Raw genomic sequence first — 26,766 nt, 5'->3', positions numbered from 1 at the left:
GTTAAATAAAAAATACCACTAGAGGGAATTCCCTGTAGGTCCAGTGGTTAGGACTCCACGCTCTCACTGCTGAGGGTCCAGGTTCAATCCCTGGTCGGGGAACTAAGATCACAGAAGCTGTGCGATGCGGCCAAAAAAAAAAACAAAAAACAAAAAAAACCCACTAGAATTAATTTCACCTGTTTCACTTTTTTTTTTTAATGTGGCTACTAGAAAATTTTAAATTACTGACTCGGTTCACATTATATTCTGTTGGACAGCGCTGGTCTATCCAGTGCCTTGTATTTCGGGATATAGTGGAAAGGCCTGGAATTTTCTGGTTCCCACCTCAGGGCCTTTGCCCTCCCTGTGCCCTCTGGCTGGAATGCTTCTCCTTCAGAGATTAGCCTGGCAGGATTTCCTTGTCACTCAGGTCTCAGCACAAAGGCCATGTGTTCCAAGGGGCCCTTTCTGACCACCCATTCAGAAGAAGCCCCCTGGGCACTCCTAATCACATATTTTCCTTGTAGTACTTCCCATGGTTTGATATGTTCTTGTTTAATTGTGTTTGTTGTCACTTGTGGATTGTCTGACCCTCCCCACTCCAGAATGGAAGCTCCAGGAGGATGGGACTTCTAATTGTCTGGGCAATGTTGTAATGGCCCCCAACCCCCTCCCCACCCCCGAGCTTAGAATAATGCCCGGAATAAGAGGAGCTTATTAATACATGTTTGTTGGATGGATGCATGGATGAGCAGTTGGATAAGTGGATGGGTGGGTTGGGAGGATAGATGGATGGATGGGTGTGTAGATGGGTGGGTAGGTGGACGGGAGGGTAGATGGGGGGGGGTGGATGGGAGGGTGGATGGGGGCGGTGTGGGTGGATGGAGAGGTAGAAGGATGGGAGGGTGGATGGGTGGGTAGGTGGACGGGAGGGTAGATGGGAGGGTAGGTGGATGGGAGGGTAGATGGGGGGGTGGATGGGAGGGTGGATGGGGGGCATGGATGGGAGGGTGGATGGGGGTGGTGTGGGTGGATGGAGAGGTGGATGCGTGGGTACCCGGATGGATGGGTGGGTGTGCAAGTGATGGACTAAATTTTATTTTTTGATCATTTCTACAATAGCGATAATTTTTTCTTTCCTAGGTCTTGAAAGGGGACTATAAAACACCAGCCAATCTGAAAGGCTATCTTCAGGTCAGAAACCCCAGGGGGAATTCTGCGGCACCACTAGCTTGCTCTGTATCCTTGACCACTTCACTTCTCTCATATGGTTGATGGTTTCCCCATCAGAAAATTGGGAGGGGGTGGGATTCCGGTCAGAGGCTCTCAAGTGTCTGATCCACCTGGGGCCACATCTCAGTAGCCCTTCAGCCTGAGCCCCTTCCTTGTCCCCTGGCTTGAAAGCAGTTGGAGGAACTTAGTAGGGACTTTCTGTCAAACTTTCTGCCTCTAGCCTTAAATTCAGCTTCATTTAAAGTGGCAGTTCCCGGACTTCCCTGGCGGTCCAGTGGTTAAGATTCCGTGTTTTCACTGCAGGGGGCGTGGGTTCGATCCCTGGTCAGGGAAGTTCCGCGTGCTGCACCGTGTGGCCAAAAAAAAAAAGTATAAAGTGGCAGTTCCCAACGCAGCACAAAAATTTCATCAGTCTACCAAAAAATGAGGGTCATGTGATGCAGGTATGTGTGCAGGTGTAGACATAATACGGTCCTGGGTCCCCGCACGCATCCCCACAGGCTGGCCTCCCGTGCACCCTGGGCGTGTCCATGGAGGCTGTCCCTGAATCTTGTCCAGAAGAACCGCTCCCAGGACTGACGTTGTAGCATCCTGCTTTTGGTGCCAAAGTGCTCCTTTTTAAATGAAGGGTGGTGATGCTACAATCAGTAGTTTCAGTTTGTGTGTGTGTTTTATTTAACTTGGCCAGGAAAGGGTGGGCCATCCTATGCTAATGCCCAGTTTAATCATCAAACTCACGGACTCTCATGGGTCGGGCAATGAGATTTCGGTTCTTTGGGGATGAGTCCACACTCCCTTTGTGGGAATCAGAAACCCATCTCTTGCCACTGTGAAAAAATATTGCCAGAATTAGCACTAATTTGTTATTTGTTTTAACCCAAAGAGGATGTAACAAGAACAACAAACAGAAGTGGGGTAAGGGGAATTAGCCACAATCTGAAACTCTTTTCATTTTTACATACAGTCTTTTTTTTTGCTCACCTGGATATCCATTTTTGTGTTCCTTGCAATTCCATTGTATGAGCTGCTTTGTTTTAGATTCTTACTGCTTTTCCATCTTGGGGGTCTCACTGTGGCCATTTCGGATGGCTACATAGTTTTCTCTGGAATGCATTATGTGCCACCAATTACTTAACTGTTGCCCTATGTAATTTTTGCAATATTTTGCAATATTTCAAATGATGTCATGCAGCTATCATCCTGATTTTGCCTGTCTTCTGTGGGGCGAGGGCTGGGGGGGCCTCTATGGAATTGTTCCCTTCGAATACAATTTTTTTTATATAAATTTATTTATTTATTTATTTATTTTTGGTTGTATTGGGTTTTCATTGCTGCGCGTGGGCTTTCTCTAGTTGCGGCAAGCAGGGGCTACTCTTCGTTGCAGTGCGCGGGCTTCTCATTGCGGTGGCTTCTCTTGTTGCGGAGCTCAGGCTCTAGGCTCACAGGCTTCAGTAGTTGTGGCACTCGGGCTCTGTAGTTGTGGCTCACGGGCTCTAGAGCGCAGACTCAGTAGTTGTGGCGCATGGGCTTAGTTGCTCTGCGGCATGTGGGATCTTCCCAGACCAGGGCTCAAACCCGTGTCTCCTGCATTGGCAGGTGGATTCTTAACCACTGCACCACCAGGGAAGTCCCCAAATACATTTTTAAGGAGTGGAATCAGAAGATGGGAGGGTCTTTTTTTGTTTTTTGGTTTTTTTGGCCGGGTGGCATGTGGGATCTTAGTTCCTCGACCAGGGATCAGACCCGTGCCCCTTGCAGTGGAATTGTGGATTCTTTTTTTTTTTTTTTAGAAATTCACGTTCTTTTATTTATTTATTTATTTATTTATGGCTGTGTTAAGTCTTCGTTTCTGTGCGAGGGCTTTCTCTAGTTGCAGCAAGTGGGGACCACTCTTCATCGCGGTGCGCGGGCCTCTCACCATCGCGGCCTCTCTTGTTGTGGAGCACAGGCTTCAGACGCGCAGGCTCAGTAATTGTGGCTCACGGGCCCAGTTGCTCCGTGGCATGTGGGATCTTCCCAGACCAGGGCTCGAACCCGTGTCCCCTGCATTGGCAGGCAGATTCTCAACCACTGCGCCACCAGGGAAGCCCGGAATCGTGGATTCTTAACCACTGGATCACCAAGGAATTCCCCATGGGAGGGTCTTTTTTGAGACTCTTGAACTACAAGGTTAAAATTGCTCTACAGAAGAGTTGGACCAGTTTACACTCTCCTGCACTGTGTGGCGTATTCAAGCTGGCCTGGGACTGTTTTTTGCTCTATTAGGAGCAATATGTAGAGGAATGGCATATGCTCTGTCATCGTGAGCCGTCCCACCCTCTGGAGAGCTGCCCCACAAATTACGTCAGACCCCTACTTTCTGCCCTCTTCTCCTCCATTGTCCCCCACTGTGCACATGATCTCGTGCAGGATATTGCAAAACTTGGAAACAATCTTAGGGCAACAGTTGAGTAATGGTGGTGTGTACATTGTATAGAATGCTATGTAGTCATCCAAAATGGTAATCGTGAAACCCCCAAAAATGGGAAGATAGGAAGCAAACAAAACAAAGCTGCTCACACCTTAGAATGGCAACTCATGCAAAAATGTATACTCAATCCCTAAACTCCAAGCACCCTCTCCTTTCCAGGGCTTTGCTATTCCCTCTGCCGGGAATGCTTTTCTACCCACATCCGTGCATGGCTGGCTTCATTTTCATCTTTTAGCTCTTTGCTTATGGGGTGTTTTCCAACACCAACAACTAATTCTCTGATTATCCGGACACCAACTAGGTGTTGCGTAATTCAGTTCAATTCTGACACTGATTTCTGGAGATAGCCTCTGACCCCACAGGTTAAGGGCCCAGTCCCACAAAACTGCCCCCACTTCAGATGCCCAGGCTACCTACCTTTCTGCCCAGCCAACTACACATTTGCGGGGTCCCCATGCCCCCCTCCCCCCCACACTCAGGTTTGGTAATTCGCTAGAACAACACACAGGACTCAGGAAAACACTTTACTTCCTAGATCACCAGTTTATCATAAAGGCTGTAACTCAGGAACAGCCAAGTGGAAGAGGTGTGTCGGGTGAGGTATGGGGGAGGGGCATGGAGGCCCCGTGCCCTCTCTGGGTGCACCACCCTCCCGGCACCTCCCTGTGTGCACCCACCCCGACTCCCTGAACCCTATCATTTATGGATTTTTATGGAAGTTTCATTAAGTAGGCATGGTTGATTAAATCATTGGCTGTTGGTTATTAATCTCCAGCCTCCTCCCTTCCCCAGAGGTTGGGGTGGAGGGCGCTGAAATTTCCAACCCTTTAATCATGCGTTGGCCTTTTTGGTAACCAAGCCCCCCGATCCTGAAGCTAGGGGCCCCCAGCCATCAGTCATCTCATTTGCATACAAAAGATGCTTTTTATCACTAGGGAGATTCCAAGGGTTCTAGGAGCTTGGTGCCAGGAACCCAAGGCAGAGATCACATGTAGGTTTTTCATTACACTCCACCTTAAATGTCATCCCCCTGTAGTGGCCTCTCCGAACCACTTTATCTGAAGGAGCCCCAACACCAGTCACCCATATCAGCCCACTGCATTGCCTGGACTTGATAGTATCTTACGGATGTGTTTGTTGAGCAGGCTTGCCCCACTAGAACGTGAGCTGGGTGGGGATAGGATGGGGTCTATCATGTTCACAGTAGCCCCAGCACCCGGCACATAGTAGGTGTGCGGTAACTACTCGGTGAGGGAGTGTGCCCGATTCAGTGATGCTGAGGGCTGAAGCTCAGGGCAGTGAGGCCCTGGCGCACCCACTTGGCTGTGACCCTTCCTCTGTGTGTTGTCTTCCTCCAGGTGAACCAGAATAGCACCTCTTCCCACCTAGGAAGCTCATGATTTCCAGGTAGGCCTGCGGACTTTGCCGGGATCTTCTGACACTTCTGAGCCCAGGAGTCACTTTTCTGAAAAGCTTGTCCTTCCTGAGCCTCCCTGGCGAGGAGTGGCCACCAAGGTGGGCTGACCCAGCCCCATCAGGAGGTTTCCCTGGCCCCAGCCTGGGGAGCTGTTTATAGAATCAAGGCTTAGTCTCCTAGCTCTGGATCAGGGGTGTGGGCAGGGATCAATGCTGAACCAACCAGAAAAAGGTTTATCTGGCATTGGGGAGGGGGTACAGAGGACAAGTGTGATGGGGGGATTCTAGAACCATTTTGCACAGAATGCTGTCTGCCAACCCAGCTTCTATAAACAACATCAGGTTGGCCCAAAGCAATTAACGTTGTAATAATAGTCACAAGCAGTTCTGGTCTAAGAATAACCCCTACTGCACTGGGCTGAGTGCTCTTCCTGTGTTACTCCTTTAACCCTCAGCATCCCTGGGAGGCAGGTGACATGACTGTCCCATTTTATGGAGGAGAAAACCAAAGCCCAGAGAAGGGCATTGACTTGCCTAAGGCCACACAGCCACCAAAAGTCATCTCCCCCAGAGTTTGCTTTTAACAAACGATTTTAAGTGCATATTTATCCATCCACGTTTTGCCAAGGGGCAGGGAAACAGGGTCTGAACTTGGGAAGTCAAAGATTTAAGAACTCACTCGAGGTTCAACTCCTGTTGGCCTCTGTTTTCCCCATCTGGAGAATGGGGATTCATCACTGTCTGCCTCCAAGGGTGGTCGTGAGATGAAGTGAGGCCGGCCCGGGTGGGAGTGCTGGGACCTCGCGGTGGACGTGGGCACTGGAGTTAAGGCTCCAGCGAGCGAGCTCACTTCCTTACGCTCCCCAGCCTCTCTGATCAGGCTCAGGGAAACCTGGGGGAGTCAGAGAGGCCAGGACCGACTTGCCTGGGTATTCGGCCTATTCTTTTAAACTGTAAAAGAGCTTCTAGCCTCGAGTCTATTTTTCGTTTCCTTATCTTATTTTTAAATAATCAGCATATTTTTTAGTTTTTCTTGAAATCCACTTTGCACCAGCCCACAAGGCTGGAGACACGAAGTCACCCTGACTATCAGCATTCCCATCTTGAGTTGTGCTAAGATCCAGGACTTCCATTTAATTCCTAAGAAGTCTCACGTTGAAAACAGTCTTTTTCCAAGTTTTTCCCCAACTCGATTTCCCTCTGTCTCTTTCTGCAGGTTCATTAGTAGAATCCTGAACCTTCTCGTTGACGAAAGCCAGATCTATTTCTCGCTTTACTCTTTAGATGAGGTCCCAGAGACAGGGTACTTTAGCTAATCTTTGCCATCTGCTCTTCATAAATCAGAAAAGTGATATCTTTGAGGTCAAGTGGCGACAGGTTGAGATGTGGGTAAGGACCCAAGAAACATTTTTAAAGGTAAATTCTCTCCAGCCATCTGGATGCTATAGAAAATCTTACATGCTTACATGAATGCATGAAGACCATCTGTCCTGCAATCACACATATAAATATACAAGATCTGCTTCAGAATTGCGACTCTGGGCCTAACACCCGTTTTCTCCCCTTTCAGATCTTTGCAAGTGGCTTTGTTGCCAGAAGAGAAGAAACTTTGCATTTGAGTGGAAATCGGACCTCTAATCCAAGCATATTGCTTGCTATTAATCGCCAAAACAGGACTGCTCACGAGGAATGTATTTGCATATGTTTGCAAAAGCTGAATCATTGAAAACTTAACCTTGAAACACTCTATCTTAGGATAGTCTGGGGTAGAGAACCAAGAGTGTGGAGGTAGTCCTGCTTTTGAAACTTAGGTATTTTATATTTTTCCCCTCGAGAAGTTTTTTTTAAGAAATGGATTTTCCATTCTCCTTAATTTGCAGGACTGCCTTGGTGGCTTTGTTTTCTGGGACAAGGCCCACCACCCGTGCCTCTCCTGTTGACCCTTACTTTTGAATTCAAAGAATCTATTTAAGAATTTAATATATGAGGCTTTCTTTGATTGCTCCTCGGGTCTACTCACAGAGAAAAAAATATATATATTATTTGAATAAACTGAACAGGGACTCATTTGTCTGTGCCTTACTTTACAGAGTGAATAGATTTTTTTCTTCCATGTAGAGTTTTGTCAGGTGGATTGATGACGAACAAAGGCTGGAGAATAGGTCCACGCAAGGGCACAGCTGAACTCCTGTGTCAGGGAGCCCCAAGGCCACCCTTGGGTTTGGCAATTTGCTACAAGGACTCACGGAACTCAGAAAACCTAGTGGTTTTCTGAGTTATGGTTTATTACAGTGAAAGGATATGGATTAAAATCAGCAAGGGAAAAAGGCACATAGGGCAGAGTCCAGGAGAGCCCAGGCACAAGCTCCCAGATGTCCTCTCCCACTGGAGTCTCACAGACACGCTTGATTCTCCCACCAACAATGTGTGACAACATGTATGAAGTATTGCCAGCCAGGAAGGCTCACCTGAGCCTTAGTGTCCAGGATTTTTTACTTGGCATCAGTCACAAAGGTATGCAGCAACTGACCGTAGTTATTTGGTCTCCAGCCCTTCCAGAGGTCAAATGATACAGTGTGATCCAAGACACCCCATAAATTACATTGTTAACATAGACTCTGTGGCCTGTTGTGGTCCGGGGTCCTAGGTATTCAAAGACACTCCTTCTAGTGAGGACATCCCAAGGGCTCAGAGGTGAGCTCCCAGGAGCTGGTCCAGGCTGGTCCTTTCTTTGTCACGTGCAGGGTTTGTTGGAACTCTCCAAGCCTGCTGAGTTAGTCCTTGGCTGCACAAATGCTTAGGGATCAACCAGGCCCAGAACAGTTTGTTGTCTTTTAAGGGTTAAATGTTTTACCCACACTGCTTTGCCTTAGCTGTCATGACAGCAGTGAGGCTTTGGGAAGGTAGTGACTCACAGTGGCGTGGGGTATGGAGTTTTGGAGTCAGGCCAAAGTACCAGCTGTGTGGTTTGCTCCCCTGTTTCTTCATCTGTAAAATGAGGAAGATAGAACTTCCTGGGTTTAGTGGGAGGGGCCCATGGGTGACATGGGGTGTGGTGCCTGGTGTGAGATGAGCCTGCAGTGTGAGGCAGCTCTTGTCTCCTTGTCTTGAGACGGAGGTGGAATGGGTAGTTGATGGAGTCATGGACACAGGAAGCTCATGATCACCCCTCAAGGGTTAACAGAAGACATCCGGCCTCGTTCACTCTTCCACCCATCTATTGCTGCGTGACTCAACAACCCCCAGCTTCATGACTTAAAAGCATTTATTGTTGAATCTCTCAGTTCTAGGAGTTAACTAGAGCGAGCTCAGTGGTTCTCATAGTCAGATGGTGGCTGGGGCTTCTGTCCACTGAAGGCTCCTGCAGTCACATGTCTGGTGCCTGGGCTGGGATGGTTGTAGCATCTGGAGGTGTCATTATCATGTAGCCTCTCTGTGCGGCGAGCCTGGACTTCCTTGTAGCATGGTTAGGCAGACTCCTTATATGGCGGCTGGGCTCCCCCAGAGTAGATGCCACGCAGTTAAGGGATATGCCTGGAGCTGGTGCAGTGTCACTTCCGCTCACCTCACCTGTGTCCTTTTGAGGACGCTTGCTTTACAGATAATGTCCCAGGCCTGCAGAACCTCGTCCCGGCTTTCTATCAAAGGATAGTGTTCACAAATTCTTGAAAGATAAGTAGGGTAGACACCATCTGTAAGAAACACTTAAAGGAAACCAAATTTGCTAATCTCAGCTGATCTGGATCTTCAGTTCTGCCAAGTTCAGGACATATATATTTTTGTGAACAAAACTCAAAATAAGACTAAGCCATGTGCAACTGTAGAATGTCAATGTCCCAGAAAAGGTACTTGTGCTAGACTTTAAATATATCATCTTTGAAATGCCACTTACAGATTGTTTCTATGGTACCAACCTATTTAAAGTTGTAACTGAGTGAGGATTTTCCCCCCCAGATCTTTGGAAGGCAATATGGAAACAGTGCTGTATGGTGTGAGCTGCCTAAGGGGTGATTAGGAGTGTGGACTCGGCTTAGAAACGACCTTGGAAGGTTGAGGAATCGAAGAGATGACATATGCAGAGGTCCTTGTGACCCTGAACAGACAGTAGTCACTCTATAAGTATTAGCTCAAGTAAGTGGACAGAAATGATGTGGGTGGGTGCATGCACCGTGTAGCAGAGAAAGGACTGGTCTGACTCTGTCCTTCAATTCTCTATGTGGCCCTGGTACCTCCCCTGTGGCGTGGCCTCCTCTGTTGCCTCTTCTGTGAGAAGGGAGGGATGGACCAATGATTGTCCGAGAGCCCTGCCAGGCTTCTGCTGAGGAACCTTATTGCCTGGCAACCCCCTCCTGGGAAGGCTACATGTCTGAGCACCTCACTGGAAATCTAGACATGGGCCTGGATGTCCCTGGGTCCCGAATCAGGGGTTTATCTGGGCAGTGCCAGGAGACCAGGCTGGGTATGAGATCCTGAAACTACACCGCTGGCCGCCTCTCTCCTTGCTTTTCCTGAGGCTGTGCATTTGAGTCCAAAAGTCTGGAAAAACCACTGATCTTTGAGGCTAGAGACCATCTATGCAGAGATATGAGATTGGGTCTTTTAAATGAAAATAGCCACAACCATTTAAGAAGATCTTACTATGCCAGGAGTTTTACATGCATTAATTAGCCTTCCCCCTTTTTATTTTGGTCCTGGGAACAACCTTTTTAGAGCAGTGCTATCTTTATCTCCATTTTAGAGGTGGGAAAACTGAGGTGTGGAGAAGCAAAGCAACCTGCCCCAGGTCCCATATCTAGGAAGCAGCAAAGTGGAGATTTGGATCCTTAAAGTTTTACTCCAGAACCTTAACTTTTAAAAAATTCTAAGTACATAGAGAAAACATTATTTCTCTTAATCATTTGAGATTAAGTTGCCTATGTGATGCCCCTCCACCCTGCACCAAATACTTTAGTATTTCCAACAAACAATGACATTCTCCATCATAACCACAGGACAACCATCAATTTAAGGAAATGAACATGGACACATCACTACCATGGAAACCTCAGGCCCCGTTTAAGTTTTGACAGCTGCCCCAATAACTTCCTTTATAGCAAAAAGATCCAGTTCAGAGTCATGTGTTGCATTTAGTTGTCATGTCTCTTTAGTCACCTTCAGTCTGGAACAGTTGTAGGGTCTTTCATTTTCATGACCTTGGCACTTTTGAAGATGACAGACCGGTTGTTTTGTAGAAGTCCCTTTAATGGAGTTTGCCTTCTGTATCCTCATGATTCCATTCAGGTTATGCAGCTTGGCAGGAAATCACAGGAGTGATGCTTCGATCTTCTCAGGACATCCTATCACGTGATTCCCATTCGCCCCATTCTAGGGGACACACACTTGATCAGAGCCTGTATTCTCAATGACCCCACAACCATCCAGAAGGTTTCCTTTTCCAGAAGCCACATGGTAGGGTCCATTTGGTGAAACAAATCCACTAGCATCAGTCCATCAAGAGTGAAGTAACTCAGATCCATAAAAATCAGCTGTAAAGCTATGGACATAGCTACTGAGAAGCCAGGCTTATTTTTATTTTTGACTTTGACTTACAAATAGAAGCATATACATTTTCAGGCCCAGGCTCAACATGGTTTATCTTGTCTCCGTGTTTCCCTCACTCTGCTCCGTAGTGGACTTTTCAGTCTGTAAGACTCTCTCCCCAGCCTTCTCCTCTACTAAAACCTCACTTTCCAGATTCTTTCCTGAGTACGTACTATGTAGTGTGTGTCTATGTGTAAGGCACATGGACTGGACATGTCACTGGGATACAGAGACCATTAAGTCACCGTCCCTGTTCCCAAGAGGCTGGCATGTAATTGGCTTCGTGTAGGTTCTCGTTTAATTAATAACAACCATGGGAACTTAGACCCAAGTCTTTTGACTCCAAGTCCAGTGCTCTGTGTATACTCTAACAATGCCTCCTGGATCTTTTCATCTTACAGAGAGAGAGAGTGAGAGAAAACAAAGCAAAAATTAGCAGCTAACACTCCCCAAGTACCTGTTACGTACCAGGTACAGTTTTAATTGCTTACATATTTTATCTCAACCGTTTTGCAGAAGAGAAAACTGAGGCTTAACATGTAATTAATGCCTTGCCCGAGGTCCACAGTTTGTAAGTGGCAGAGCTGAGATCGGAACTCTGGAGTCTGTGTACCCACACAGAGTCCAGAGCTGGTGAGGGATTCTCTGGGAGTGCCTGGTGCCTCTTTGTTCCCTGGATCCCTGGAGCCTAGCACAGTGTAGGCCCTCAGTACATTTTTATTAGATCATTGAATGGATTTATTTACCAACCTGTTGGAAAGGAAGAGAATGGAAAGGTTTTCTGGCGGGAATATTTGGGAATTCTAGAGTTTTCCCATTCATTCCTTCACTCCCTCAAACACCTGTATAAGGCAACTGATCTGTGCCCACGACGGTGCTTATACTGAGAGACCCAAAGACCCAGGAGACAGTCTTGACCTTCATTATTCCTATTTGAATGTCATGTCCCGTTCCTCACCTCTAACTCGCCCCCCGCCCCCCGCAAATGTCTCACACACAGCTATCCCATGAGCTAGTCCTATATCTCCATTTTTCAGATTTAGAATCTCAGGCTGGCAAAGGAGTCTCCCTAGGCTAGGGTGGCTCGACGACGTCCACACCCGTCGTCACAGGCTGGGCGTCGCCACGAAGCGGGCGCGACAGGGAAATCAGCCCTCCGCCATTCCGGGCCCTGAAAACCCTCCCTAGTAGCTCAGCCACTCTAGATCCAAAGACGCCCTAGCGTTCCCTTGCTGCCATGGCAACCGGCGCTACATTTCCGCTGTCGAGAAATGTCATTTCCGGCGCGCCTGTCCCGGCACATCCGGGTTCCGTCCCCGACTCGGCGCGCTTCTATCCTGGAGCGGGCAGTTGTGTTTGATACGCTGAGCAGGAGAGAGGTAAGCGGGCCTCGGGTTGGGCAGGGGACTCGGGGGATTCCGTGCCAGTGGGAGTGGGGGCTGCGGTTCGGGGGAGGTGGCCCTCGGCCTCGCCAGTTGCGCTCCCCTTTCGCAGACGGCTCTGCCGAGGCGGGGAGAGGGGCGGGCCGCTCGGGGTCACCGGGCAGTCGGGGCCTGGGCCGAGTTAGGCACCGAGTCTCCGCCGCGGGGCCTGGACAGCATGGCAGGGAGACACCCGAGCCCTGGCTTCAGGCCCACCTGGTTTCGAGCCCCGCCAGCCTTGGAACCTAGGGCAAATTATTTAACTTAGCCTCGTTTTACTTAATCTGAAGCTTGAGGACGCTAGTAGTACCTTTCTCGTAGAAGTGTCTTGATGCCTACATGAGATTATCGGCCTGAAGCGTCCAGCAAGTGCTTAGCACCCCCCGGGGGCTCTATAACTCGTGACAACTATGTGGTTACCCGCATGCTCTGTGCCCAAGGAGGCAGCGGTGTTAGTGACTCCCATGTATCTGGGACTCCCCGCCTCCTCTGAGAATGTTTCCCTCTTTTGCGCTCCTGGATGAGGCTGGGACCGGCAGCACCCAACCAGTGCACCAGTGAGTAGAGTAAGCAGGGAAAAGTTTCAAACAGAGCTGACCAGAGTTTAACACCGCCTGGGGAAGTAGCCAGCCCCCGTCCCTGAAGGCTGTTTGCAGCAACTGCTAGAGGCGAATCACAGTGCTGTCATATATTGAATGTATTGCTGTGTGGTGGCCCATGCGTGGCACTTCATCTGCATTTAATACTCATACACGGAGTACCTGGTAGAGTGGGGATTTGAACTCGGGCTGTGATTTTAGCAGCTGGTTTCACAGTCACTTTGCTCGGCTCATTCCCGAATCCAATAATAGGAAGGGCTCTGAACTTAATCATGGGATTACCGTAACAAGCTCTTCCTTGAGCACTTATTGGGAGCTAAGTGATTTTAAAGCACCATCTCGTTGAATCTGCCTTACAAGCATGCTCTAAGGTTGGTACTGCAGTTAATCCGCTTAAGAGACAGCTGAATCTCATCACCCAGCTACCCTGAGATGATGTCTGTATTCCACTTCACAGCTGTGTACTGTTAAGGCCGTGTTCATAATTACTACTGCCTCCTGGCGCCTCAGAAGAGGTTCATGGTTTGTGAGGAAAACTAAGGCTCATTTGATGAGGTTCTCATCAAATAATGTGTTTCACAAAGCGTCTTCGAAGAAAACTCACTGTGCTGCGACTGTCAGAGGTCCAGCTGAAACTCTTTACTCGACAATAGAAAAAACTAATAAAATCTGGGGTCCAGGAAGATGTCTGCCTCATTTCTGAGGCAATAATACATAGAACAGCATACTTCCTTAGCTGTTTTTATGTGGTTTGTGTGTATGTGAGTGTGTGTGATGTCTTACGACATTGACAAGGAAATACGTGCTTAGGAATCACATGGACTGTTGGGACTGGTCTTTTGTTCCACCTGTTTTAGTACCTGTTGTTTTCTACAATATGTGTTTAGTGTCTGCTTTATTGAATTGTAACAATGATGTTAGTGAATTTTAGTTTGGAGGACGTTCTGAAGGCAGCAAGGAGTAGGAACTCACAGGGAAGCCTTCTGCTGCTCCCAGGACTTGTCACAGACTGTACCTTTTTTTATCCCTTCCTTTAGTGACAGGGCATGTCACTGTCCCACTTGTACCGGGACGGGGAAGGCCAAGGCCACATGGATGACGAGGACGAGCGGGAGAACTTTGAGATCACCGACTGGGATCTCCAGAATGAATTCAACCCCAACCGGCAGCGCCACTGGCAGACCAAGGAAGAGGCCACCTACGGAGTGTGGGCAGAGCGAGACTCGGATGAAGAGAGGCCCAGCTTTGGAGGCAAACGGTATGGCTGGCACGGGCTGCTTCCCTAGGAGTTGGGGAGCTACCCCGCTAAGTAAATTTCTCTCCCGGCCTCACTGAGTCCCTTAGCTGCGACAGCAGCTCGGGAGCCCAGTTCCGCTTTAGGTTAGAGCGCTGCTCTCTGACTGGTGGATCATCAGTTGGTGTTAAGTGAGCAGTTATGTGTACTAAGCCTTGTGCTGTAGACCCAGTCCTTGCCTTCCAGGAGCCCAGACTCTAGTGGATGGAGACAGGCTCACACAATGGAAGGGTGTAACTGATGTAGGACCTGAGGGGGAACACATTTTAGGGAGTATGACCTATTCTGGGAGGTCAGGGAAGATTGGCCGGTAGGGGAGGCACAAGTAAGCAAAGGCCCTTGATGGGAGGCAGCAGGGCACCCATGAGGATACGAGAGGTTTTGTGGGCTGAAGCGGGGAGAGAGTGGGGAGTATAGTTTGAGAAGAGGCCGTGGGTTTGTGTAGAGAGGGTATGACCTGGGAAGAAGGGTAGAAGACCCTTTTGCTCATGTGCAAAGTTGGCGGGGAGCCACAGTGGAAGAGGGGGCTCTGTGAGGAGGCCCAGGCAGTGGTCCTGGCAGAGGTGCTGGAGACCTGGGCTAAGATGGCAGCACAGGGATGAGGATTCAGGCTGAAAGCCTCCTCCTTGGTGTGAAGTCGTGTGTGTGTTGGCTGCAACTCACTTGACCAGAGTGTGTAGTAGATTTGGGTTTGTCTCCCTGTCCCCACCTGAGGCTTGGAGGCTCCAGCCCATTGATATTGTACATTTTTCACAAAGGAAACTGGGGAGAAAGAGCAGAGATCACTTCAACCTTTTTTCATCTGGCAAGAAATCTAACAGCGGACGATGCATAGATCAGGGGTCAAGAACTGCAAGATCATAAGATAATAATAGCAGCCAAAATCTGTGGGTTCTTCACAGGCCTCGTCTCATTGACCTTATGAGAATGGTACCATTATTTTATTTTTATTTTTTTAAAATAAATAAATAAATAAATTTAATTAATTAATTAATTAATTAATTTAATTTTTGGCTGCATTGGGTCTTTGTTGCTGTGTGTGGGCTTTCTCTAGTTGCGGCAAGCAGGGGCTACTCTTCGTTGCGGTGCACGGGCTTCTCATTGTGGTTGCTTCTCGTTGCGGAGCATGGGCTCTAGGTGCATGGGCTTCAGTAGTTGTGGCACACGGGCTAAGTAGTTGTGGTTCGTGAGGTCCAGAGCGCAGGCTCAGTAGTTGTGGTGCACAGACTTAGTTGCTCCACAGCATGTGGGATCTTCCCGGACCAGGGCTTGAACCTGTGTCCCCTGCATTTGGCAGGCAGATTCTTAACCACTGCACCACCGGGGAAGTCCGAGAAAGGTACCATTATTATCATCCCATTTTACAGATTAAGAAACAGCAGCCAAAAGTCACGCAGCTAAGCTGTGAGAATCTGGGCCTATCTGACTCTAGAGTTGGGCTCTATATTGCATCTCTTAGGAAAAAATTCTCTGAATTTTATTGCTGCCATGGGGATGTTTATTTACTAGGTTAGTCATTTTGTAAAGCATCACCTTATTTTGCAATATTCCCGGGGTTTTTCTTTGGAATCTTTTCTCTCCCTTTAACTACACAATAGAAAGCTATCAGCTCCAGTTCATACAAAAGGGAACTGTTGCTAATGACTTATTGTAACTACTGTTCTTGAGGCATTCAGGGTTAAAATCAATACTTTCCATCTCACGGAGCTGATGTCCTAGGTATTTTATTTATTTATTTAATATTTTATTTTTATTTATTTATTTATTTGGCTGCGCCGGGTCTTAGTTGCGGCACGCAGGATCTTTTTAGTTGCGGCATGCGGGGTATTTTAGTTGTGGCATGTGGGATCTTTACTGCGGTGTGTGAACTCTTAGTTGCAGCATGTGGGATCTAGTTCCCTGACCAGGGATCCAACCTGGGCCCCATGCACTGGGAGCACGGAGTCTTAGCCACTGGACCACCAGGGAAGTCCCTCTTAGGTATTTTAGTTTCCATAAACAAATTTAATGGAGATGAGATTTTCTAAGAATCTGATTGATGTAATTGCTAATATACTTTACATTCATATAATCTCTCTTAATATATTTTACTTATTTATGATTTTGATTTCTGAGAGTGTCTTTCTTGTTTGATTTTTCTACTTGAAATAGTGTCTGAAACAAATGCTTTTTTTTTTCCCAGATTCTTTTCCCACATAGGTCATTACAGAATATTGAGTAGAGTTCTCTGTGCTACACAGTAGGTCCTTATTACTTATCTATTTTATATACAGTAGTGTGTATATGTTAATCCCAATTCCCTAATTTATCCCTTCCCCCCACGTTTCCCCTTTGGTAACCGTAAGTTTGATTTCCAGATCTGTGTGTGTGTTTCTGTTTTGGAAATAAGTTCATTTGTGTCATTTTTTAAATTAGATTCCACATATAAGTGATATCATATTATATTTGTCTTTCTCTGGTCTGTCTGACTTAGTTCACTTAGTATGATAATCTCTAGGTCCATCCATGTTGCTGCAAATGGCATTATTTCATTATTTTTTATGGCTGAGTAAAAAAATTCCATTGTATATATGTACCACATCTTTTTTTTTTTAATCATCTTTATTGGAGTATAATTGCTTTACAATGGTGTGTTAGTTTCTGCTGTATAACAAAGTGAATCAGCTATACATATACATACATACCCATATCTCCTCCCTCTTGCGTCTCCCTCCCACCCCTCTAGGTGGTCACAAAGCATGGAGCTGATCTCCCTGTGCGATGCCGCTGCTTCGCACTAGCTATCTATTTTACATTTGGTAGTGTATATGTGTCGGTGCTACTCTCTCACTTCGTCCCAGCTTACCCTTCCCCTCCCCACATCCTCAAGTCCATTCTCTACGTCTGCATCTTTATCCTGCCCCTAGGTTCTTCAGAACCTTTTTTTTTTTTTAAGATTCCATATATATGTGTTAGCATGTGGTATTTGTTTTTCTCTTTCTGACTGACTTCACTCTGTATGACAGTCTCTGGGTCCACCCACCTCACTACAAATAACTCAATTTCGTTTCTTTTTTAGTTTTTTTTTTAATTTAATTTTATCTTTGGCTGCGTTGGGTCTCTGTTGCTGTGCGTGGGCTTTCTCTAGTTGTGGCGAGCGGGGGCTACTCTTGGTTGCGGTGCACGGGCTTCTCATTGCAGTGGCTTCTCTTGTTGCGGAGCACGGGCTCTAGGGCGTGCGGGCTCAGTAGTTGTGGCACGCGGGCTCAGTAGTTATGGCTCGCGGGCTCTAGAGCACAGGCTCAGTAGTTGTGGCGCACGGGCTTAGTTGCTCCACGGCATGTGGGATCTTCCCGGACCAGGACTCGAACCCATGTCCTCTGCATTGGCAGGCGGGTTCTCAACCACTGCACCACCAGGGAAGTCCTTCGTTTCTTTTTATGGCTGAGTAATATTCCATTGTATATATGTGCCACATCTTCTTTATCCATTCATCTGTTGATGGACACTTAGGTTGCTTCCATGTCCTGGCTATTGTAAATAGAGCTGCAGTGAACATTGTGTGTACCACATCTTTATGCATTCATCTGTCAATGGACATTTAGGTTGCTTCCATGTCTTGGCTACTGTAAATAGTGCTGCAGTGAACATTGGGGTACATGTATCTTTTTGAGTTATGGTTTTCCCCAGATACATGCCCAGGAGTGGGATTGCTGGATCTTATGATGGCTCTATTTTTAGTTTTTTAAGGAACCTCCATACTCTGCTCCAAAGTGGCTGTACCAATTTACATTCCCACCAACAGTGTAGGAGGATTCCCTTTTCTCCACACCCTCTCCAGCATTTACTGTTTGTAGATTTTTTGATAAGGGCCATTCTGATTGGTGTGAGGTGATATCTCATTGTAGTTTTGATTTGCAGTTCTCTAATAATTAGCAATTGTGGGCACCTTTTCAATTGCCTCTTGGCCATATATATGTCTTCCTTGGAAAAGTGTCTGTTTAGGTTGTCTGCCCATTTTTTGATTTTTTTTTTGTTTTTGATATTAAGCTGCATGAGCTGTTTGTAGATTTTGGAGATTAATCTCTTGTCGGTCACATCGTTTGCAAATATTTTCTGCCATTCTGTGGGTTGTCTTTTTGTTTTGTTTATGGTTTCCTTTGCTGTGCAAAAGTTTTTGAGTTTAATTGGGTCCCATTTGTTTATTTTATTTTTATTTCCATTACTCAAGGAGACAGATCAAAAAAGATATTGCTGCGATTTATGTCAAAGAGTGTTCTTCCTATGTTTTCCTCTAAGAGTTTTATAGTGTCCAGTCTTATATTTAGGTCTCTAATCCATTTTGAGTTTATTTTTGTGTATGGTGTTAGGGAGTATTCTAATTTCATTCTTTTACATGTAGCTGTCCAGTTTTCCCAGCACCACTTATTGAAGAGACTGTCTTTTCTCCATTGTATATCTTTGCCTCCTTTGTCATAGATTAGTTGACCATAGGTGTGTGGGTTAATCTCTGGGCTTTCTATCTTGTTCCATTGATCTATGTTTCTGTTTTTGTGCCAGTACCATATTGTCTTGATTACTGTAGCTTTGTAGTATAGTCTGAAGTCAGGGAGTCTGATTCCTCCAGCTCCATTTTTTTCCCTCAAGACTGCTTTGGCTATTCGGGGTCTTTTGTGACTCCATACAAATTTTAAGATGATTTGTTCTAGCTCCGTAAAAAATGCCATTGGTAATTTGATAGGGATTGCATTGAATCTGTATATTGCTTTGGGTAGTATACTCATTTTCACAATGTTGATTCTTCCAATCCAAGAACATGGTATATCTCTCCATCTGTTGGTATCATCTTTAATTTCTTTCATCAGTGTCTTATAGTTTTCTGCATACAGGTCTTTTGTCTCCCTAGGTAGGTTTATTCCTAGGTATTTTATTCTTTTTGTTGCAATGGTAAATGGGAGTGTTTCCATAATTTCTCTTTCAGATTTTTCATCATTAGTGTATAGGAATGCAAGAGATTTCTGTGCATTCATTTTGTATCCTGCAACTTTACCATATTCATTCATTAGCTCTAGCAGTTTTCTGGTGGCAGTTTTAGGATTCTCTATGTATAGTATCATGTCATCTGCAAACAGTGACAGTTTTACTTCTTCTTTTCCAATTTGTATTCCTTTTATTTCTTTTTCTTCTCTGATTGCCGTGGCTAGGACTTCCAGAACTATGTTGAATAATAGTGGTGAGAGTGGACATCCTTGTCTCGTTCCTGATCTTAGAGGAAATGCTTTCAGTTTTTCACCATTGAGAATGATGTTTGCTGTGGGTTTGTCATATATGGCCTTTATTATGTTGAGGTAGGTTCCCTCTATGCCCACTTTCTGGAGAGTTTTTATCATAAATGGGTGTTGAATTTTGTCAGAAGCTTTTTCTGCATCTATGGAGATGATCATATGGTTTTTATTCTTCAATTTGTTAATATGGTGTATCACATTGATTGATTTGCGTATATTGAAGAATCCTTGCATCCCTGGGATAAATCCCACTTGATCGTGGTGTATGATCCTTTTAATGTGTTGTTGGATTCTGTTTGCTAGTATTTTGTTGAGGATTTTTGCATCTATATTCATCAGTGATATTGGTCTGCAATTTTCTTTTTTTGTAGTGTCTTTGTCTGGTTTTGGTATCAGGGTGATGGTGGCCTCATAGAATGAGTTTGGGAGTGTTCCTTCCTCTGCAATTTTTTGGAAGAGTTTGAGAAGGATAGGTGTTAGCTCTTCTCTAAATGTTTGATAGAATTCACCTGTGAAGCCATCTGGTCCTGGACTTTTGTTTGTTGGAAGATTTTTAATCACAGTTTCAATTTCATTACTTGTGATTGGTCTGTTCATATTTTCTGTTTCTTCCTGGTTCAGTCTTGGAAGGTTATACTTTTCTAAAAATGTGTCCATTTCTTCCAGGTTGTCCATTTTATTGGCATAAAGTTGCTTGTAGTAGTCTCTTAGGATGCTTTGTATTTCTGCGGTGTCTGTTGTAACTTCTCCTTTTTCATTTCTGATTTTATTGATTTGAGTCCTCTCCCTCTTTTTCTTGATGAGTCTGGCTAATGGCTTATCAATTTTGTTTATCTTCTCAAAGAACCAACTTTTAGTTTTATTGATCTTTGCTATTGTTTTCTTTGTTTCTATTTCATTTATTTCTGCTCTGATCTTTATGATTTCTTGCCTTCTGCTAACTTTGGGTTTTGTTTGTTCTTCTTTCTCTAGTTTCTTTAGGTGTAAGGTTAGATTGTTTACTTGAGATTTTTCTTGTTTCTTGAGATAGGCTTGTATAGCTATAAACTTGCCTCTTAGAACTGCTTTTGCTGCATCCCATCGGTTTTGGGTCATCGTGTTTTCCTTGTCATTTGTCTCTAGGTATTTTTTGATTTCCTCTCTGATTTCTTCCGTGATCTCTTGGTTATTTAGTAACGTATTGTTTAGCCTCCATGTGTTTGTCTGGTTTACGTTTTTTTCCCTGTAATTCATTTCTAATCTCATAGCGTTGTGGTCCGAAAAGATGCTTGATATGATTTCAATTTTCTTAAATTTACTGAGGCTTGATTTGTGACCCAAGATGTGATCTATCCTGGAGAATGTTCCGTGCGCACTTGAGAAGAACGTGTAATCTGCTGTTTTTGGATGGAATGTCCTATATATATCAGTTAAATCTAACTGGTCTGTTGTGTCATTTAAAGCTTCTGTTTCCTTATTCATTTTCATTTTGGATGATCTGTCCATTGGTGTAAGTGAGGTGTTAAAGTCCCCCACTATGATTGTGTTTCTGTCGGTCTCCTCTTTTATAGCTGTTAGCAGTTGCCTTATGTATTGAGGTGCTCCTATGTTGGGTGCATATATATTTATAATTGTTATATCTTCTTCTTGGATTGATCCCTTGATCATTATGTAGTGTCCTTCCTTGTCTCTTGTAACATTCTTTATTTTAAAGTCTATTTTATCTGATATGAGTATAGCTACTCCAGCTTTCTTTTGATTTCCATTTGCATGGAATATCTTTTTCCATCCCCTCACTTTCAGTCTGTATGTGTCCCTAGGTCTAAAGTGGGTCTCTTGTCGACAGCATATGTATGGGTCTTGTTTTTGTATCCATTCAGCCAGTCTATGTCTTTTGGTTGGGGCATTTAATCCATTCATGTTTAAGGTAATTATCGATATGTATGTTCCTATGACGATTTTCTTAATTGTTTGGGGTTTGTTTTTGTAGGTCCTTTTCTTCTCTTGTGTTTCCCACTTAGAGAAGTTCCTTTAGCATTTGTTGTAGAGCTGGTTTGGTGGTGCTGAATTCTCGTAGCTTTTGCTTGTCTGTAAAGCTTTTGATTTCTCCATCAAATCTAAATGAGATCCTTGCCGGGTAGAGTAATCTTGGTTGTAGATTCTTCCCTTTCATCACTTTAAGTATATCATGCCACTCCCTTCTGGCTTGTAGAGTTTCTGCTGAGAAATCAGCTGTTAGCCTTATGGGAGTTCCCTTGTATGTTATTTGTCGTTTTTCCCTTGCTGCTTTCAATAATTTTTCTTTGTCTTTAATTTTTGCCACTTTGATTACTATGTGTCTCGGCGTGTTTCTCCTTGGGTTTATCCTGTATGGGACTCTCTGCGCTTCCTGGACTTGGGTGGCTATTTCCTTTCCCATGTTAGGGAAGTTTTCGACTATAATCTCTTCAAATATTTTCTCTGGTCCTTTCTCTCTCTCTTCTCCTTCTGGGACCCCTATAATGCGAATGTTGTTGCGTTTAATGTTGTCCCAGAGGTCTCTTAGGCTGTCTTCATTTCTTTTCATTCTTTTTTCTTTATTCTGTTCCACAGCAGTGAATTCCACCATTCTGTCTTCCAGGTCACTTATCCGTTCTTCTGCCTCAGTTATTCTGCTATTGATTCCTTCTAGTGTAGTTTTCATTTCAGTTATTGTATTGGTCATCTCTGTTTGTTTGTTCTTTAATTCTTCTAGGTCTTTGATAATCATTTCTTGCATCTTCTCGATCTTTGTCGCCATTCTTATTCCGAGGTCCTGGATCATCTTCACTATCATTATTCTGAATTCTTTTTCTGGAAGGTTGCCTATCTCCACTTCATTTAGTTGTTTTTCTGGGGGTTTTTCTTGTTCCTTCATCTGGCACATAGCCCTCTGCCTTTTCATCTTGTCTATCTTTCTGTAACTGTGGTTTTTGGTCCACAGGCTGCAGGACTGTAGTTTTTCTTGCTTCTGCTGTCTGCCCTCTGGTGGTTGAGGCTATCTAAGAGGCTTGATGGGAGGCTCTGGTGGTGGGTAGAGCTGACTGTTGCTCCAGTACCATACTCTTGATGGCTGTAGCTTTGTAGTATAGTCTGAAGTCAGGGAGCCTGATTCCTCCAGGTCCATTTTTCTTTCTCAAGATTGCTTTGGCTATTTGGGGTCTTTTGTGTCTCCATACAAATTTTAAAATGTTTTGTTCTAGTTCTTTGAAAAATGCCATTGGTAATTTGATAGGGATTGCATTGAATCTGTAGATTGCCTTGGGCAGAATATTCATTTTGACAATACTGATTCTTCCAATGCAGGATCATGGTATATCTTTCCATCTGTTTGTGTCATCTTCAATTTCTTTCATCAGCATCTTAAAGTTTTCGGAGTACAGGTCTTTTGGTAGGTTTATTCCTAGGTATTTTATTCTTTTTGATGATGGTAAACGGGGTTGTTTCTTTTTCTTTCTGATCTTCTGTTATTGTATAGGAATGCAACAGATTTCTGTGTATTAATTTTTGTATCCTGTAACTTTACCAGATTCATTGATGAGCTCTAGTAGTTTTTTGGTAGCATCTTTAGGATTTTCTATGTATGGTATCATGTCATCTGCAAACAGTGACAGCTTTACTTCTTTTCCAATTTGTATTCCTTTTATTTCTTTTTCTTCTCTGATTGCCATGGCTAGGACTTCCAAAACTATGTTGAATGAAAGTGGCAAGAGTGGACATCCTTGTTCTTGTTCCTGATCTTAGAGGAAATGCTTTCAGCTTTTCACCGTTGAGTATGATGTTAGCTGTAGGTTTGTCATATATGGCCTTTATTATGTTGAGGTATGTTCCCTCTATGCCCACTTTCTGGAGAGTTCTTTTTTTTTTTTTATCATAAATGGGTGTTGAATTTTGTCAAAATCTTTTTCTGCATCTATTGAGATGGTCATATGGTTTTTATTATTCAACTTGTTGATGTGTTTCACACTGATTGATTTGCGGATATTAAAGAATCCTTGCATCCCTGGGATGAATCCCCCTTGATCATAGTGTTTGATCCTTTTAATGTATTGTTCGATTTGATTTCCTAGTATTTTGTTGAGGATTTTGCGTCTATGTTCATCAGTGAAACTAGTCTGTAATTTTCTTTCTTTTTCTTTTTTTTTTTTTTTTTGGGTGATATCTTTGTCTGGTTTTGATATCAGAGTGATGGTGGCCTCATAGAGTGAGTTTGGGAATGTTACTTCCTCTGCAAGTTTGTGGAATAGTTTCAGAAGGATAGATGTTAACTCTTCTCTAAATGTTTGATAGAGTTTGCCTGTGAAGCCATCTGGTCCTGGATGGCTTTTGTTTGTTGGGAATTTTTTATTCAGTTTCAATTTCAGTACTTGTGATTGGTCTGTTCATATTTTCTATTTCTTCCTGGTTCAGTGTTGGGAGATTGTACCTTTTTAAGAATTTGTCCATTTCTTCTAGGTCGTCCATTTTATTGACATAGTTGCTTGTAGTAGTCTCTTATCCTTTGTATTTATGTGGTGTCCATTGTAACTTCTTCTTTTTCATTTCTAATTTTATTGATTTGAGCCCTCTCCCTTTTTTTCTTGATAGTCTGGCTAAAGGTTTTTCAGTTTTATTTATCTTTTCAAAGAACCAGCTTTTAGTTTCATGGATCTTTTCTGTTGTTTTCTTTGTCTCTATTTAATTTAGTTCTGCTCTGATCTTTATGATTTCTTTCCTTCGGCTAACTTTGGGTTTTGTTTGTTCTTCTTTCTCTAGTTGCTTTAGGTGTAAGGTTAGGTTGTTTATTTGAGATTTTTGTTGTTTCCTGAGGTAAGATTGTATTGCTATAAACTTTCCTCTTAGGACTGCTTTTGCTGTGTCCCATAGGTTTTGGATTGTCGTGTTTTTGTTGTCATTTGTCTCTAGGTATTGTGTGATTTCCTCTCTCATTTCTTCAGTGATCCGTTGGTTGTTGAGTAGCATATTGTTCAGCCTCTCTATGTGTTTGTGTTTTTTACAGTTTGTTTCTTGTAGTTGATTTCTAATCTCATAGCGTTGTGGTCAGAAAAGTTGCTTAATATGATTTCAGTTTTCTTAAATTTACTGAGGCTCGCTTTGTGGCCCAGCATGTGATCAATCCTGGAGAATGTTCCATGTGTACTTAAGAATGTGTATTCTGCTCCTTTTGGATGGGATGCTCTATAAATATCAATTAAGTCCATCTTGTTTAATGTGTCATTTAAGGCCTGTGTTTCCGTATTGATTTTCTGTCTGGAAGATCTGTCCATTGATAAAAGTGGGCTGTAAAGTCGATTTCTCCTTTTATGGCTGTTAGCATTTGCCTTATCTATTGAGGTGCTCCTATGTTGGGTGCATAAATATTTATAATTGTTATATCTTCTTCTTGGATTGATCCCTTGATCGTTATGTAGTGTCCTTCCTTGTCTCTTGTAACAGTGTTTAAAGTCTCTTTTGTCTTACATGAGTATTGCTACCCCAGCTTTCTTTTGATTTCCATTTGCATGGAATACCTTTTTCCATCCCCTCACTTTCAGTCTCTATGTGTCCTTAGATTTGAAGTGGGTCTCATGTAGACAGCATATTTATGGGTCTTGTTTTTGTATCCATTCAGCCAGTGTTTATCTTTTGGTTGGAGTATTTAATCCATTTACAGTTAAGGTAATTATCAATATGTATGTTCTTACTGCCATTTTCTTAATTTTTTTAGGTTTGTTTTTGTAGGTCTTTTTTCTTTCCTTCTTTTGATTTCTTCTCCTGTGCTTTGATGACTATTTTTAGTGTTGTGTTTGGATTGCTTTTCCTTTTTTGTGTGTGTATCTATTGTAGTTTTTTGGTTTGCAGTTCCCATGAGGTTTTGATGTGGCAGCCTACACACACACACAAGGTTATTTTAAGCTTCTGGTCTCAATTTCAGATGCATTTCCCATTTCCTGCATTTGTACTATCCTCTTCTCATGGTTGCTGGTTTTGATATCATATTTGTGTGTGGATGATTGCTTTCCTTTATTGTATGTTTTCCTTTACCAGTGAGCTTTCCCATTCATAATTTTCTTGTTTCTGTTTGTGACCTTTTCTGCCTCGAGAAGTTCCTTTAGCATTTGTTGTAAAGCTGGTTTGGTGGTACTGAATTCTCTTAGTTTTTGCTTATCTGTAAAACTTTTGATTTCTCCATCAAATCTGAATGGGAGCCTTGCTGGGTAAAATATTCTTTTTTTTTTTTAAATTAATTAATTAATTTGTTTGTTTATTTGGTGGCGCTGGGTCTTAGTTGTGGCAGGCAGGCTCTTTAGTTGCAGCTTGAGGGCTCCCTAGTTGAGGCTTGCCGGCTCCTTAGTTGTGCCGTGCGAAGTCTTAGTTCTGCCTGCATGTGGGATCTAGTTCCCTGACCAGGGATCAAACCCAGGCCCCCTGCATTGGGAGCGTGGAGTCTTACCCACTGCACTACCAGGGAAGTCCTGGGTAGAGTATTCTTGGTTGTAGATTTTTTTCCCTTTTGTCACTTTAAATATATCGTGCCACTCCCTTCTGGCCTGCAGAGTTTCTGCTGAAAAATCAGCTGATAACCTTATGGGGATTCCCTTGTTATTTGTTGCTTTTCCCTTGTTGCTTTTCATATTTTTTCTTTGTATTTAGTTTTTGTCAGTTTGATTGATAGGTGTCTCAGTGGGTTTCTCCTTGGATTTATCCTGTACGGGACTCTCTACACTTCCTGGAGTTGACTGTTTCCTTTCTTATGTTAGGGAAGTTTTTGGCTATAATCTCTTCAAATATTTTCTCAGGCCCTTTCTCTCTCTCGTCTCCTTCTGGGACCCCTATAATGCAAGTGTTTGTGTGTTTAATGTTATCCCAGAGGTCTCTGAGACTGTCCTCATTTCCTTTCATTCTTTTTCTTTACTCTGTTCTGTGGCAGTGATTTCCACCACTCTGTCTTCCAGCTCACTTATTTGTTCTTCTGCCTCAGTTATTCTGCTATTGATCCCTTCTAGTGTATCTTTTTTATATTTATTTATTTATTTATTTATTTTGGCTGCATTGGGCCTTAGTTGCACATGGGCTGTTCATTGTGACGTGTGGGCTTCTCTCTGCGCGGGCTTCTCTCTAGTTGTAGTGTGCGGGTTTTCTCTCTCTAGTTGTGGTGCACGGGCTCCAGAGCGCGTGGGCTCCGTAGCTTGCAGCACGTGGGCTCTCTCGTTGAGGCACGCAGGTTTAGTTGCCCCGTGGCATGAGGGATCTTAGTTCCCTGACCAGGGATCAAACCCGTGTACCCTGCATTGGAAGGCGGATTCTTGACCACTGGACCATCAGGGAAGTCCCCCTTCTAGTGTATTTTTCATTTTAGTTGTTGTATCCTTCATCTGTTTGTTCTTTAAATCTTCTAGCTCTTTGTTAAACATTTCTTGTGTCTTCTCGGTCTGTGCCTCTGTTGTTTTCCGGAGATTTTGGATCATCTTTACTATCATTACTCTGAAGTCTCTTTCAGGTAGACTGCCTATCTCTTCATTTAGTTGTT

The 26,766-nt window shown here is 44.1% G+C and overlaps 2 protein-coding genes across 7 annotated transcripts in view; both read left to right on the top strand.

Moving 5' to 3' along the window:
- TPST2 (tyrosylprotein sulfotransferase 2) overlaps positions 1 to 7,168 on the top strand; it is a 57,007-nt gene extending 49,839 nt beyond the window's left edge. For 2 of the 6 annotated variants that reach the window (XM_082355062.1, XM_082355059.1), the window contains 3 exons: positions 1,126 to 1,176; positions 5,044 to 5,092; positions 6,672 to 6,803. In XM_082355062.1, the coding sequence (XP_082211188.1) occupies positions 1,126 to 1,176; positions 5,044 to 5,085 (93 nt within the window). In that variant the 3' untranslated portion in view covers positions 5,086 to 5,092; positions 6,672 to 6,803. Of the gene's footprint in view, positions 1 to 1,125; positions 1,177 to 5,043; positions 5,093 to 6,671 lie in introns of all 6 variants that reach the window. The other 4 variants (XM_082355061.1, XM_082355057.1, XM_082355060.1 and 1 more) reach the window with 3 other exon arrangements.
- A 4,746-nt stretch (positions 7,169 to 11,914) lies between these two features.
- The window catches only part of TFIP11 (tuftelin interacting protein 11), a 51,656-nt gene continuing 36,804 nt past the window's right edge, over positions 11,915 to 26,766 (top strand). Inside the window, exons 1-2 of the mRNA XM_082355038.1 lie at positions 11,915 to 12,060; positions 13,739 to 13,959. Coding sequence (XP_082211164.1) covers positions 13,748 to 13,959 — 212 coding nt within the window. The 5' untranslated portion in view covers positions 11,915 to 12,060; positions 13,739 to 13,747. The remainder of the gene's footprint in view (positions 12,061 to 13,738; positions 13,960 to 26,766) is intronic.

This window comes from Balaenoptera borealis, assembly GCF_965194805.1.
Source record: "Balaenoptera borealis genome assembly, chromosome: 14".
Taxonomy (NCBI): Eukaryota; Metazoa; Chordata; class Mammalia; order Artiodactyla; family Balaenopteridae; genus Balaenoptera; species Balaenoptera borealis.
The sequence above is the reverse complement of the archived record's forward strand: the minus strand, read 5'-3'. Positions and strand labels throughout refer to the sequence as shown.